Source organism: Sarcophilus harrisii, chromosome 5 (assembly GCF_902635505.1).
Source record: "Sarcophilus harrisii chromosome 5, mSarHar1.11, whole genome shotgun sequence".
Classification (NCBI taxonomy): Eukaryota; Metazoa; Chordata; class Mammalia; order Dasyuromorphia; family Dasyuridae; genus Sarcophilus; species Sarcophilus harrisii.
The window spans coordinates 209,359,871-209,375,424 of record NC_045430.1 but is presented as its reverse complement, the minus strand read 5'-3'; the positions used below and the strand labels follow the sequence as shown (position 1 = coordinate 209,375,424).

Below are 15,554 nucleotides of genomic sequence, written 5' to 3'. Positions count from 1 at the left end.
TCTCTCCCTGTCTCTCTGTCTCCACCCACCAAAATCGTCATTTCCTATACAACACATCAGGACTTGCACAGAGAGTGGGCAGGGACCATTCTTTATCCAATCATGTATATTAATAGAGTATAGTCCAATTACTATTTAGCCTCACGTACTTGGGACCTCAGTGCATCAACTCAAACCTCAGCCCATTACATCTCCTGCTTTCTTTTGTTTTAGAACACAGGTAGTCATACCATCCCTGACTCCTCAGGGAGGTCAGAGCCCCCAAGGGGAGGTGATCACACCCTCCCTAACTTCTCAGGGAAGGAGATGAAAGCACCAAAAAGGAGGTGATCACAATACTTAGGTGTGACATATTGACAGAACCAGAGGTAGACCTACTGTGATAATGGTGAGTGGTAAGATCTGCTTTGGAGGGTTTAGCACTGAACTTGAAAAGGATCACATTATTTATAAAGGAATAATGATAGAGTTCTATTCTATATTAATCAAGGGGGTATCCATATTGACAAGAATAAATGTTTGTTCACTGAAAAGATCTCTCTCTCTCTTTTTTAAACAAAACTAGGCACAGTGGCCCAGATTCAGGAAGTCCTGAATTCAAATGTAAAAAGGAAAATTCACTGACAATGAAGATGAAATAAAAGCAATTATTAATAGCTACTTCACCAAATTAAATACCAGTAAGACTGGAATTTTACATAAAATGTATGTTTTTTTTTAAATTCAGATTAACAGAATGGAAAATAGAATAATAGAAATAAAAGAAAATAGAAAAAAGAAACTGAACAAGCCATAAATGAACAAATGCAGTAACAGATGGATTGACAAGAAAATACTGCCAAACTTTTAAAAAGAATTAATTCCCATGATACATAGATTGTTTAGAAAAAATAGGGAAATAAATGATCCTAAAAAAAAATTCTTCCTATGACAGAGATATACAAGACACACAGCCAAAGCTCTGGAGAATCAAAACCAAAAAAGAAAACTATAGAATAATTTTCCTAAAGAATATTGATGCAAAAATTTAAGTAAATCATTAACAGGGAAATTATAGCAGTTTATTAAAAGAAGGCCTCCTATACACAGAATGAGTTTATAATAGAACTAGTTCAGTGTTAAGAAAGCTATAATTGATCATGTCACTAATAAAAATGAAAAAACCACAATTATTTTAATATTCAGAAAGCTTTTTGATAAAATATAACACCCATTTTTGTTTAAAAAAATTAGAAATTTTAGTAATGAGTGAAGCTCTTTTTTTTTTAAAGTAGTACCTTTCTAAAACCAAGTACAAACATTATCTATAATGAGAATAAAGTAGAAGCCTTCCTAACAAAATCACAACTGAAGTCAGCATGTCCATTATCACTATTGCCATTTAATATTTTACTAGAAATACTCACTATAGTAATAAGACAAGGAAAAATAAGAAATTAAAGGAATAAACATTGAGGAAACAAAATTGTCACTCTTCAGAGATGATATAATGGTATACTTACTTAGAGCCAACTATAAAAAATTAATTAAAACAATTAACCAGTAAAATTACAGAACAAATAAAAGCAAATAAATGATCAGAATTTCTATGTATTAGCAACAAAATCTGGTATGAAGACGTAGAAAAAAATTCCATTAATATAATTACAGACAATATAAAATACTTAGAATGCCACCTTTTAAGACATACATCAGAGCTATATTGCAATAGAAACAAAACATTCTTCACACAAATTAAGACAGATCTGAATAATTGGAGAAATATTAATTATTTATAGGTAGACTGAGCCAATATATTTTTTAAATGGTCAAATTACTTAAATTTCAGTGCTATACTAATCAAAATACTAAAGAATTATATATTGAGCTAAAAATAATAAAATAATTCCTCCAGAGGAACAATCAAATATGTTAAGGTAATTAATAAAAAAAAGCGGGAATGAAGCAGAACCAGTGGTACTAGATCTTCCACTATACTACAAAGCTAAAATTATTAGAGCCATTTGGTACTAAGTAAAAAACAGAGAAGTTAATCAATGAAACAATATTGATATATAATATACAGACCTAAATAATACTATAACCTTTTGCTTGATACACCACAAGGTCTCACCTATTGGATTAAAAACTCACTATTTGACAAAAAATTGTTGGGAAAACTGGAAAGTAGTTTGACAGAAAGTAAGCATAGTCCAGTTCTTAGTATATATATCAAGATAAATTTCAAATGAGTATGTGATTTAGATATAAAGGGTAATATAATACAAGAAGTAAATTAGTAAAGCAGGAATAAATTACTCACCAAATCTATGTAAGAAGGAAAACTTCATGACCAAACAAGAGATAAAGAAGATCACAGGGGACTAAAAGAGAAAAATGAAGAAACTTTGCACAAAGAGAACTAATTCAAGCTAAGCACTAGAAGGAAAGCAAAAACCTGGGGGAAATTCATGCAACAAGTTTCTCTGAAAAAGGTCTCATTTCTAAAATATATAGGGAACTGAGTCAAATTTATAAAAATAAGAATCATTCCTCATTTGATAAATGGTCAAGAGATATGAAAAGATAGTTTTCAGAGTAAAAAAAATTGAAGCTTTCAAAAGCTGTATGAAAATTTTTTCTAACTCACTAAGAATTGGAGAAATGCAAATCAAAATAACTCTGAGGTAAAAACGACTCACAGCTATCAAATTGAATAAAAATGACAAAGAAAAATTCCAAATACTAGAAGGAATATGAAAAAATAAGTACTCTAATACACTATTAGTGGAGCTGTGAACCAGTCCAACCATTCTGGAAAGCATTTTGGAACTTTACCTCAAAAAACTATTAAACTGTGCATATTTTGACCCAGTGATCATTCTTCTTGGTTTATACTCCACTATACCAAATAAGTAAAGGAAAGAGAAAAATCATCCAAAGGTATACCAGTACACACACACACACACACACACACACACACACACACAAAATCTCATTTTGGGTTGACAGAAAATTGGAAACAAAGTGAATGTCCAGCAATTGAGGAATGCCTTAAGAAGTTATGGTATGTGAATACAGTTGTGCTATAACATATAATGAATGGAATGATTTTTTAAAAAACTTGAGATATTTATATGAACTGGCACAGAGTAAAATAAGCAAGAAAACGTTTTATACAATTATAGCAATAATATAAAGATAATGAACCTTAAAAGACTTAATATCTTTGAAGAAAACAGACAAATCACAATTCCAAAAACTCATGATAAAACATGCTGGCCTCTTCTAGATAGTAGATTGAGGGACTCTAATGCAGCTTGATGTTTTCTTCTATTTCTTTCTTTTTCTGTCTTTTGTGGGGAGGGGCTTACAGGGCATGATTAACTGAACATTTGTTTTGCATGTTTATACAAATAGGTTCTAAGTTTCTTATTTTCTTAATGGATGATGAGGGAGTGGGTTGGGAGAGGTAGATAATTTGAAAATATGAATAAAATGGAATTTTTAAAAAGAAGGGAAGCTTGGAGGGAGAACATTTCAGGTATAGGAACCAGGCATGGAAAGAGCACAGAATTGGGAAATAGTTTCATGTATGAGAAACCACAAGATTAGCATTACTAGATTATAGAAAATAGGGGGAAGCACTAGAAAGGTAGGAAGAAGCAAGTTTGTGAAGAACTTTAAACGTTAAGAAAGGAAATTTTTCAGGTTGTTTCAGAAGTCTTAGTGAAATTTAAAACTATAATGGCTTTATTTTGTAGATAATAAGGAACCTATGGAATTTGTTGAATAAGATAGTAGCTGGTTAGACCAGCATTGTTTGTAGGAAGATCACTTTCTTAGCACAGTGGAAAATAAAATGGAGTAAGGAGAGACTTGAACCAATTGGACCAACCAGAATGCTATCATTAATAGTCCAAGCTTGAAGTGATAATAGCCTGCACCAGAATGGTGACAGTGTCAAAGAAGGAAATGGGATACATACAAGAGATGTTACAAAGGTAGAAATGACAAGGTTTGGAACAACTTAGTGTATATGGCATGAATGAGTGTCAGAAGTTGAATATAAAACCTGAGTTACAAACCTGGATGACTGGGAGAATGATGGTGCCTTTGTTATAAACAGTGAAGTTTATAAAGGAGGAGGGTTGGAGGAAAAGAAGTAAGTTCACTTTAGAGCATGTTGAGTTTAAGATGCCTGTGGTTCAATATGTCCAAGAGGTAGTTGGAGATGTAAGAATGGAGAATAGAAGTTAAATCTGGTTAAAAAGATCTAAGAATCATCTGCATAGAGATGATAATTGCATCCATGAGAGCTGATGAAGTTGTCAAGAGATATTGTATAAAGGGAGATAACCCTCGGGTTCCTCCCAAAGTTAACAATTGTGACCCGGATCCTGCAAAGAATGAATAAAGAGTGATCATATAGATAGGAGAAGAAACAAGAGAGAACAGTATCATCAGAACCTAGAAAGAATAGGTACCCAGGAGAAAAGGATGATTGTTAAGAACTAAATGACACAGAAAATAGTCCAATAGGAGTTCAGAGGAGGGAAAGAACATTTTAGCTTAGCATGTATGTAGAATATGTTTCCAAGAAATTCTAGAAAGCTTAAGACAAACAAATGGTGCAAGTGTTAAGGGGATGAAAAGGATTCTTCAGACTAGAAACCACAAACTCGGCTTTTATTACTTGCCAACATTCCGGAAGGTATTATTAAAGAAATAGGTTGTGAGCATTTAGAAGTGGAAGTGATGATCACCAAGAGTCAACATGGGTCTGTCATGAATGGTCAGAACACATTAACTGCATTAACTTTTCTCACAGGTTTTCTAAGATATTCTCTGCACAAAAAAAAAAAAACACATGGATTTCAACAAAACATTTAGCAGAGATCTTTAATCAAAGGCTGTATGAACCAGCAGAGATTGGGAGAGCATTTTGTGGAGAGGATTGTTGTTCATATTAAGATTAAAATGGATGATCTTTGAGCTGTCTTTCAACTCTGACATTTTGTTATTCTCTGATTCTGTAATTGGGGGAGTCTGCACATTTGGAAGCACAATTTGGCATGGCTCCTGAGGGATTCTGTGATTTAGATCAGTGCAGAGGATAGATAGTTGTAAAGGGCAGCCAGGAGGTACAATGGATGGAGTGTTGGGTCTGAACTCAGAAACAACAGAGGTTGAATCTGACCTCAGACAGTTACTAAATTTGTGACCTTGAAGAAGTCACATAACCTCTGATTCAACAAACAGCTTCATCTGTAATTTTAGGATAATAATAACACCTGACTATCAGAATGGTTGATAGCGTCAAAAGAGATAATAATTGTAAAGTGCTTAGCCCCATTCCTGACACATAAAAGGTGCTACACAAATGTTAGCTATTAGCTATTATATTGGTTGCACAATGTTTTCTTGTTCACGTGGAAATTTTTTTCCTTAGGGAGCTATGAAAGTGAGACAACTTGCAACCTTCATTACAATCCCACTTTTCATAGCATGAAGCACAGAATTTTAAGGAATGGGAAGCAGGGTAAAGCATAATGGAAATATTTTTAAAATATTTAAGATGCAGAAAAATTTTATTTAAAACAATTTGATCTACTTGTGGCAGAATTACCAGGTGAAAGTCAACTTACAAGTTAATTGCTATGATATTGCACATCGTAATGATGATGACTTCCATTCCGGTAATATATTAACAGTGTCACAAACAAATCCATGAGCATGAACAAAGATACAAGGAAGATGAATAAGACAATTTAAAGGTACATTTATGAGATGGTTTTATCCGCATTGATTAGCAATTAGTGAGAAAAAGAGACAAATACCAGAATGGTAAATTAACTTGAGTTAAATGATACCCTGAAAACATAGAACATGAAATTTCATCAATTATGAAATAGCCAATGAATATGTGTTCTGAGTTTGAGGTGTAAAGTTTTCCAGACTTTGAACATAGAGACTAAGTGGTTTAGCAGAAAGAATGGTGGGTTGGGGATCAAAGGATCTCAATGACAAACTCAGTCCTCTTCAATCTCCATAATTTATCTCACTTTTGTCCCTTCCTCTCTCTATAGGAAGGATATTCCAGAAGAAAGTGAAAGGATATGAACATTGGTCATTTTAGGACTGAGGAAAAGGGAGGAGTCAAATTAGTAACTTGTAAACAACATGGCCAAGTGGTGCAGTGGGTAAAATATTAGACTCGGGATCAGGATGACCTGAATTCAAATCCTGCCTCATACATTTATTAATTGTGTACACCCACACAAGTCACTTAACATCTGTTTGCCTCAATTTCTCATCTGTAAAATGGGGGTAATTTATAACTCATATCCCAAAGTTTTTATAAGATTAAATAAGATGACATTTGTAAAGCACCTTGCAAATCTTAAAGTGCTGTATAAATGCTGATTTATTATTACCTTTAGTAGTTATAGAGACGACATATTGGTGGACATAGTAGATAAAGCGCCAGACCTAGTAACAGAAAAAACTTGAGTTCTAATGCTGTCTCAGACACTTGTTAACTGCGTGATCCTGAGCAAGTCATTTATCCATTGCCTGGCTCATTTTCTTTGTCTGCAGAATGCATCTAATAACCTTCTACCATTGTTGTGAGAATCAAATAAAACAATATATAAGTACTTTGCAAACTTAAGTGCTATATAAATGCTATGAAGATGACAAGAAGTAGATTTGGAGATGAGAATTTAAGTTAGGTTTTGAACATACTGAATTTTAAAACAATAATTTCTTGGTCTTTAAATGGAAAAGAGCCGAGCATTATTTGGGGGTTGTTGGAGGGTTGTTGAGAAATGGGAACATTTTTTTTGAAATGATCAATTGTGGTAAAAGTTGATTTTCACAGTCTTAAGTGGTTGACATACAGTAAGCATTTTTTAACAAATGAGTTAATTGGCAAATGCAGGCAAAGCTGGTTAAAATTCTAGGAATCTATAAAGTTACTTCTCATTCTAGATCTATTTTCAGATCATAAAAAACCGTCTTTCATGATATTAGTAATTGCTCAGTGTAGGTGTAGATAGAAGGAGATAGTATGCCAGAATATTTTTACAGTGTTTGATAAAAATAAAATCACTAATAATATTTCTTAACCCTTGCTCATGAATAGTGTTTAAAAAATAATTTACCTACTGGATTGGTAAAAATCAACAATCCCCCTTTAAGTGTAAGCAGATCTATCATCAATAGCATTTTAAATGGGAAGCAATTGTTGACATATTCATGATTCCTAAATGAATAACTATTAATTAGCCTATAAATGCAATCAACAGGAAAGGTCCAAATGCCTAATTTTTGCCAAAAGAATTTCTTTAAATTGCCTGTGTTAGCAGTCTACCTGGGGATAACAAGCAAAATTTCAATATGTGCCATAGATATATTTGGTCAAATTCAAATTAGTTGATAATCTTCAAACTTGAAAGAGATAGGCATGGGTGGGGAGTATATGGCAGGGTAATAATACATGTTGATATAATCCTTAAACCAAAACCAGATTCTCACAGTCTTTTTTGTTGATGCTGCTGCTGATCTAGGAATCTTTTGAGATTTCCATAGATTCCTGAAGAGGAAAAAAAAAATCCTTTTGATGGAAAATTCCAAGACTTTGTCACCTATATATTTTGGGGTCATAGACCATTGGGAATAACTGATATAAGTGCCTTTGGAGAGTTCAGGAGAGTCATATATACACATCCATAGAGCTGGGAATTCCAGGGTTCTATTGGTTAAACTCTTTCAGGGCTAAAGTTTCCTTCATGGCTTTTTTTCTTGCATCTATTAAAAAAATAGGAATGGGAAAGTTGGGGTAGCTTTATTTTATCTATCAGTCTACATAGCCTATTTTTAAAGTTCTACTCAAACATGATATATGCTAAATCAAAATCAGACAAAAGTGAAGGGAGAAAAGGCGCACACTCTCATCAGTCTTACTAGTTCAGGTTTTTCCCCCAAAATAAAGAAAGGACAACCTAGGAACCTGGTTCAAAATCTGCCTTTAGTACTTATTGATTGTGTGGTTTTTGGCAAGTAGTTTAAACTTTGCTGGGGCTCAGTGTCTTCGTCTATAAAATGAATATATTGGCCCAGATGACCTCTAAGCTTCATTCCAAATCTATAGCTATGATCCCATGAACTATGCCTCTGAAATTCAAAAATTCCCTCTGTTTAAATAAGACCATAAATATTATTTGGATTTCACTCTCCCCCTAGTGAATTTATATTTCTGAATGTCCAATGATCAATTTTCTCCTGATGTTCATTAAATCTGAAATAACAATTACCACCTTTAAAAAAAATTGGTTCCTCACACAGTTCTTGAGCACCCACTGTGTTAGATCATTGTAGAAAGGTAAGGATGGTTCCTATAGTAGCCATAAATTGAGTTGCTACTGAAAATTGCTGAAGAGATTGTTAAATTTTATGTCTTAATGCAACACCTTTTGCATATCATTACTCTGTTTAAATGAAATAAAGACAAAGAAGAAAATGTGTTGTTTTGCCTGCAAATAAATTAAAAACTGATTTTAAAAAGGAATGAATTAATTTACATCATGCAATGAATTTTTATTCCACTATCATTCCTTTCATTGTAAGCAGACAATAGATTTCCTAAAGATATTTTAATACTTGAGGAACAAAAATGGCATTTGTTTACAGTAGTATAGAGAATAGAGCATAATTGTTAGAATGCTAGGCTTGTATCTTGAAAAAAAATGAGGAGAAACATAGCTTTGGACACTTGGTTACTGTGTGATCCTGGGAAAATGACTCAATTTATTTACATCTCATTTTCCTCACCTGTAAAAGGAGGGATTGAATTTTTAGCTTCTAAGGTCCTATCTAGTTCTAAAGCTGTGATTCTGTGAACCTATGTGCCTCTGATAATTATAGCTGTGTGGCTCGAAGAAAATCAGTTAACTTGGCTTAATTGTCCTTATCTGCAAAATGGGTATAATAATATAGATGTGGAAAAGGTACTTTGGTACACTTAAATGCTATGTAAATATTGTTTTGTCATTGTTATTTCAAATATATATAATATATATGTCAGTAGCATTCACCTTTGTTAAGTGCTAATTTCCTGGAAAAGATGATATTCTAGAAAGCTGTATAATTATAGTTTGAAAATCTAAAGAAATAATATACCCTGAGCTCCATGAGGATGGGTTCTAGGTCATATCAAAATCTCAGTCTTGCTGTGTTCTCTAATGCCTAGCATTATGTCCTGCATGTAGGAAAGAGGGAAAGAAGGAAGGAAAGAAAGAAAAAGAGGAAAGGGGAAGGAAGAAAGGAAAGAAAAGAAATAAAAGAAGGAAGGAAGGAAAGAAGGAGAGAAAAGGAGAGGGAGGGCAGAAGGAAGGAAGGTGAGAAGAGGATGAAAAGAAGCATTTGAGTGCCTGCTATATGCCTAGTAAAGTACAGTGCTAAGTACTTTACAAATATCTTGTTGGAATTTTACCACAACCCTTCTAGATAGATGCTATTATTACTCTATTTTATTATTGAGGAAACCAAGAAAACAATCTGAGACAGATAGAGATGGGGGACTTGCCTAGTGTTATACATCTAGGAAATGTCTACAACCATATTTGAACCCTGGTCTTCCAGATTCTCTTCCCTGTGTTCTAACCACTGTACATTTATAAAGTGCTTACTATGTGCCAGGCACTGTGTTAAGCTAATACAATCAATTTATAAATGTGTGGTACAGTGCTGGGAGTATGGGCATTTGCTATCAAGAAACTTGGACTTCACTCTATTTTTTAATAATTGTGCGCTTTGGAAAAATCACTTCATTTTTCTAGACTTATTTTACTCTTCTATAATATGAGAATATAAGACCAGTTGCTCTTTCCTGGCCCTTCCAGTTCTAAATGCTACAGACTGAATGGAGAAAAGGTCACCTATCCTCCAATACTCTTTATGTCATACTAGATGACTAAAGCAAACAAACAAAATCTTGCAGAAATTTCATCAAACATACAGTTCACTCAAAGGGAGAAAGAAGAACAAAATGGGAAGTTTTATCCTGTGCTATTTATTTTTAGAAAGTTCTTTAGGTCCAAAATGAAGTCACTCAGGTCACCACCCTGACCAAATAGCTCACTAATCCCTCCATCACCTCAAACCCAACTGGAGTTTTGTAGTCTTCCCTCCTATGAAGTTTGCCACTTTGATATTTTTTTTTTTAAAAAGTAGAAATTATTCAGTCCATTGAGCAAACTGGAAACCATGAACTTGTGCTAAGCATTTTGATTGATGGCTCTCAAAATTTGATCCTCTAGGCAAAAGCTAAAATTTACAGAGGACCCCTAATTAAAATTTGGTTTATCAGAAAATATACTATTAGTATCTTATTCAAGGTTTAAGAGTAATCTCAGAGGATTGGAAGACTGTTTCCTGCCTCAAGTGTTTTCAGGGAAAGGAAATTGGGAATTTTCTTTTAAAATTAAAAGTGGAGGGAAGTTGAAGAGTGGGCAAAATTCTATCAAGTAGGAGTATTGGTAAGGGGTTGAGCTTTCCTAGTGTGTGTGTGTGTGTGTGTGTGTGTGTGTGTGTGTGTGTGTGTGTATATATATATATTTTCCTGGAATACCCAGCCCAAAAGGAGAAGCTGAGAATTTGGAAGAATAAGGCCCTTGAGGCAGTAGTATGTTATTGAAGAAGAGTCTGCTCCTCCTGTTGTCAGCTCTCTAAATTGTACCTCAGGGATTTACTTGGCAATGATCAGGAAACATTACAGGTTTGGGAATTATAATTTATGTGTTGCAGAGCTTCATAATGAGTAGGGTTTCTGGACCTCCAACATTACTTTAGCCAGTTAGGGTAGGGGGTAGAGAATGACAAGCTACAGGTGAAGAGCAAGAATGAAGGACACTATGTTAAGAATACAAAACTAAGGGTCTGCATCCTTGTTGCCATCCTACCAAGGAAGAAGATTTGAATAACCCCTGTCCCTTTTATATGTGACTTTACATTTTTTAAAGGACAGATATGGTATAGAGAGAAGTGGACTTGATATCTCAAAGACCTGAATTTGACTACCTTTCTTAGTTACTGACAAGGCTATGAGAACCTAGAAAAATCGTCCCTTCTTTTGATTTGGTTCTATTTCTGTACAATGGAGATCACAATAATACTAACCTCATAGGATAATAATAAGGACCAGAGATCATAAATGTAAAGTGCTTAGCAAACTGTTTAATTGCTATATAAATGTTTTTTGTTAATATGACAATAATTAGTATTTATGTAGCATTTTTTAGTTTCCAAAATGCTATGAAAATATTACTTCATTTGATTCTTATTTCAGTCCTAGAAGATAAAGACCACTATTATTTCCATTGTATAAGTGAGGAAATTGAAACTCCAAAGAGATTAAATGACATACCTAAGGTCACACAACTAAGTGTGTAAACCAGAATTTGAACTTAGATTTTCTTGATTCCAGTTCCAATTCTTTATGCATGGTGCTACTTAGATATATCTAATATTGTCATTATTGTGGTTCTTAGTCCTAATTTCTTGATATTCCTTCATTCTTGCCTCCCCCAATATCTTTGATATATAAAATATATCCTCAGGAATTTCTTACTACTTGAATGGAAAATAGTCATAACTTACCTCAACATGGTGACTATTGCTTACCAAATGTTTTTCTCAAAATTCTTTGTAGTGCAGATAATAGAATCATCATCATCTCTTATCAGCTAGGGCAACCAAGAAGAGCCTTTTGCTAGAAGCAGTATTTGATTGGAGCCCTGAATGGAACAAGGGATTCCAAGAGGTAAAGGTGAAGAACAAATCATTTCAGGAAGAGGTGAGAGCCTTTGCAAATGGAGACAGAAAAATAGGATGACATATACCAGGGAAGTATAGACTGATTTGACTACCACTTAGATTATATTGGGGTGAATTTATTGGAACCATTAGGTAAGTTCATGGAGGTTATATGACTTGTCTATAGTATGTATCTTTTAAGTTTTCAAGCCCGGATTTGATTTGAGGTTTCATGTTTCTAAGTCTAGCTTTCTTTCTATTCTCTTTTACGTTTCTAAATGTTTTTGTCTATGAAAAAAGTTTTTTTATATTTTATATATTTTATATTTAGGTTTTTAAAGTTATAACTCTTCATCTCATTACATGGCACCATAAATCTGTATGTAGTGGGAGGTTTGGTTTTTTGAGACAACCAAAATAGGAAGGACATACTGTTATTTCTCTCCAAAGCTCTTTGGAAATCTGGTTAGCTCTTGGCAAGCCATAGTTAACAAAGGGGGAAAGAACCAATCTAGACTGGAGGCATCACCTTGAAAGCATTACTTCTCCATCTCCCACAAAGTTTGCTTTGGAGTAAAAGTTTTGACTTTATGGTTTAGTCAGGTGCTTATTATTAGTGCTCGTTGCCATGACTTCAGCAATGGATTTCCACCAGTCATAAGAACTGGGCTGTGATCATTTTCTCAATTTCTTTTGTTAAACTATACTTGTCTGGTGATAATGTTTTCAAGTCTGGTCAGTTGGAGATGAGAATTGATTAACTTTGCTTGCTGACTAGGGCCATTATACAGAGAGGGAAATTCCATTTCTTCCTTTAAAATGTCTCCCAGATTGCTCCTTTCCCATTCATTCCCATTGTCACCACTATGATCCAATACTTTATCAGCTTCTGGATACAGTATTGTCTGTCTCATACCAGCTGGCTGCATTGTCTTGGTCCCTCTAGACCATTATTATAGCTGCCATTACTGTAGCATTGTAAAAAACATATTGGATTTCTAGTCAGAAGACTTGAATTTGTTCATAAGATTTGAAACTTTAGTTACTATAATCTCTCTGAACCTCAGTTCTCATCTGAAAAGCAAGGATAATATTTTCACAGCTTATCTCATTAGTTGTATGAAAAAGTACTTGGAAAACTTTCTTAGATAATGGAATTTTCCAAGTATTACATAAATATAATTATCAAAAATTATCACTTTCATCTCATAGCTTTCCTTTTTAAGATCCTATAGTTCCATTTAATTCCACAAATATTTATTACACTACTGGATGTAATAATAACTATATTATTATTATCTTATTATTGATAAGACAAAAAAGTTTTTCAAAAAGTTCTTTCTCTTATAGAACTTACACTCTCTTTGGATAATTGATGTTATTTTATTGTCATTTGCATCCATCTTAGATTCCTCTGCTTATCTTTCTATGTTTTCCATGACTAGATCTTGCCTTCTTTCTCAGCATCTGCATTGCATGTCAATGTAATACCAAAGTCATCTCCAACACCACCATTTAAAAGTGCCTATTCTTTGGCACATAGCCGTACTTATACTCTCACTCTCACAGTCATAAATTACTAATGGAAAAATCATAACTTGAACTATCTGGATCTTTGTCAGAAAAGTGTTGTCTCTGCCTCCAGATTTGTCATAGCTTTCTTTCTAAAGAGCAAGAATAATGTACAGAAGATCTTCATCTTCTCTTGGGGGTATATAGGGGAGGGAGTGAAGAAAAAAAACATGGACACAAGTAAGTAAATACAAAATAATTCAGTGGGGAAATGGAGCTATCAGCCAGGGCAACCAAGAAGAACCTTTTGCTAGAAGCAGTATTTGATTGGAGCCCTGAAGGGAGCAAGGGATTCCAAGAGGTAGAGGTGAAGAACAAATCACTTCAGGAAGGGGTGACAGCCTTTGCAAATGGAGACAGAAAATAGGAAGACATATACCAGGGAAGTGTAGGCTGGTTTGTCTACCACTTAGATTATATTGAGGTAAATTTATTGGAACCATTAGGTAGTTGGAATCCTGACTTGGAAGATTGTTAAATCCCAAACAGGAATAATTTTTCCCTGAGGCAATAAGATGCCACTGAAGATTCTTATGCAATAGAATAATATAACCAGACCTACATTTAAGAAACATAATTTTCTTTCTTTTTTTTACTTAATATTATCTTATTGTTTTTCCAATTACTTGTAAACATGGTGTTCAAGACCTACACAAGGATGGTAACCTTGTTGTTAAAGAGAAAAGAAAAGGTAGAAAACAAGTGGTAGATTTGATGTAGACAAAACTTGCAAATGGATTGCATATGGGGGTTAAGTTAAAAGGGGAGTTGAGGATGACTGAAGTTGTCAATCTGGGGAACTAGAATGAAGATAGAACTTTGCAGATAGTCTCAGAATTTATCATGTCAAAATAAAAACAATGCACTTAAAATAAATGAATAATAATTCTGATACTTGGTTGCTAGATTGTGTTTTGGGGAACACAAAATACATAATTACTAGACTCAGGAGAAAAGGCAGTTGTTTGCAAACTGAGCAATAGCAGAGAATGAGCCCATTCAAATGTAAGATTGTTATACATCCTTACAATCAAAAAGTGCCACAACACTTAATTTTATGTAGCTAATCACATGTCTACATTTTGTCTTTTCAACTAAAGTATGAATTCCTTGTGGTTGGCCAGTGTCACATTTCTCTTATATTCCTGATAGCACCAAGGATATTGTTTAGTGTTGGACACATGATAATCAATTAATTACATTTTGTCAGTTAACTGACTTTTGTTTGCCTTTTGCTGTGTAGGACTTTGAAGCCAAAGATTGATAATAAAAGACCATCTTCCCTCGAAAAGGATATCAACTTGGCCAAGAGTCTTCAGCAGTATCTCACTTACCTGAAAATTCTTACCCGTGCCTCGACTCCCGATGTATATGCCCGGATTAAGAGTGACAAAGCTGCTCTTCAGGTTGTAACTTGTGACTTTTTTCTTTTTGGCTGTCCTTTCACACACTCTGTATTTTCTTTTGCACCAAACTTATTTTGCCTAGTTTTCTCTAGATTCTTAGCACTTTTCTTTTAGAGATTTCTCACCCTTTGAGGCATTTATAATTTCTGATGCTTTCTGCCATCTATCAGGAGCAAAAAATGGTGGAGTAAATCAGACCCCCAAATATCTGGGTTTAAATCAGAGGCATGTAGCCTCTGAGTTTACCAGGAAACTTCTTAGAACTTATCTGCAAAATCACTAATAGGCTTTGATTTGTTTTGATAGAGGCAATGCTCCCCTTAGATGAAATCATACGTCTTTCCAGTATTAGACTGGAGTATTCATGGACTAATACACATTTGTTTCTGGTTATTAAATAAAATGAAAAAATGAGATAAAGTAAAAGAGAGTATTAATAAGATAACTCTTGGTCTTTCAGATATTCAGTAAGCATTTTTTTATGTTTTTATAATGGGTTGGACAAATGTGCTAAGTACTGGGGATATGAAAAATGGCAAAAGGCTATCTCTGCTTTCACGAAACTCAGAGGATGTCTTAGATGTCATTTTGAGAATGAAACAAGGCCTGGAATAAGTAACTGCTCATATGGTATGATTTGATGTGGAAGGAATACTCTCACATATACTGAAGATCAGAAAGGTCTTGAAGTAAATGACTCCTCCATACTGCTTGCGCAAATTCTCCAGCATTTCCTGAAAATACCATGCAAAGAGTCATTCCTTTGGAATAGGGCATTGT

At 34.0% G+C, this 15,554-nt stretch overlaps 1 protein-coding gene across 1 annotated transcript in view; it reads left to right on the top strand.

Moving 5' to 3' along the window:
• PTPRN2 (protein tyrosine phosphatase receptor type N2) overlaps positions 1–15,554 on the top strand; it is a 1,447,381-nt gene that overhangs the window by 562,783 nt on the left and 869,044 nt on the right. Inside the window, exon 5 of the mRNA XM_031937732.1 lies at positions 14,612–14,774. Coding sequence (XP_031793592.1) covers positions 14,612–14,774 — 163 coding nt within the window. The remainder of the gene's footprint in view (positions 1–14,611; positions 14,775–15,554) is intronic.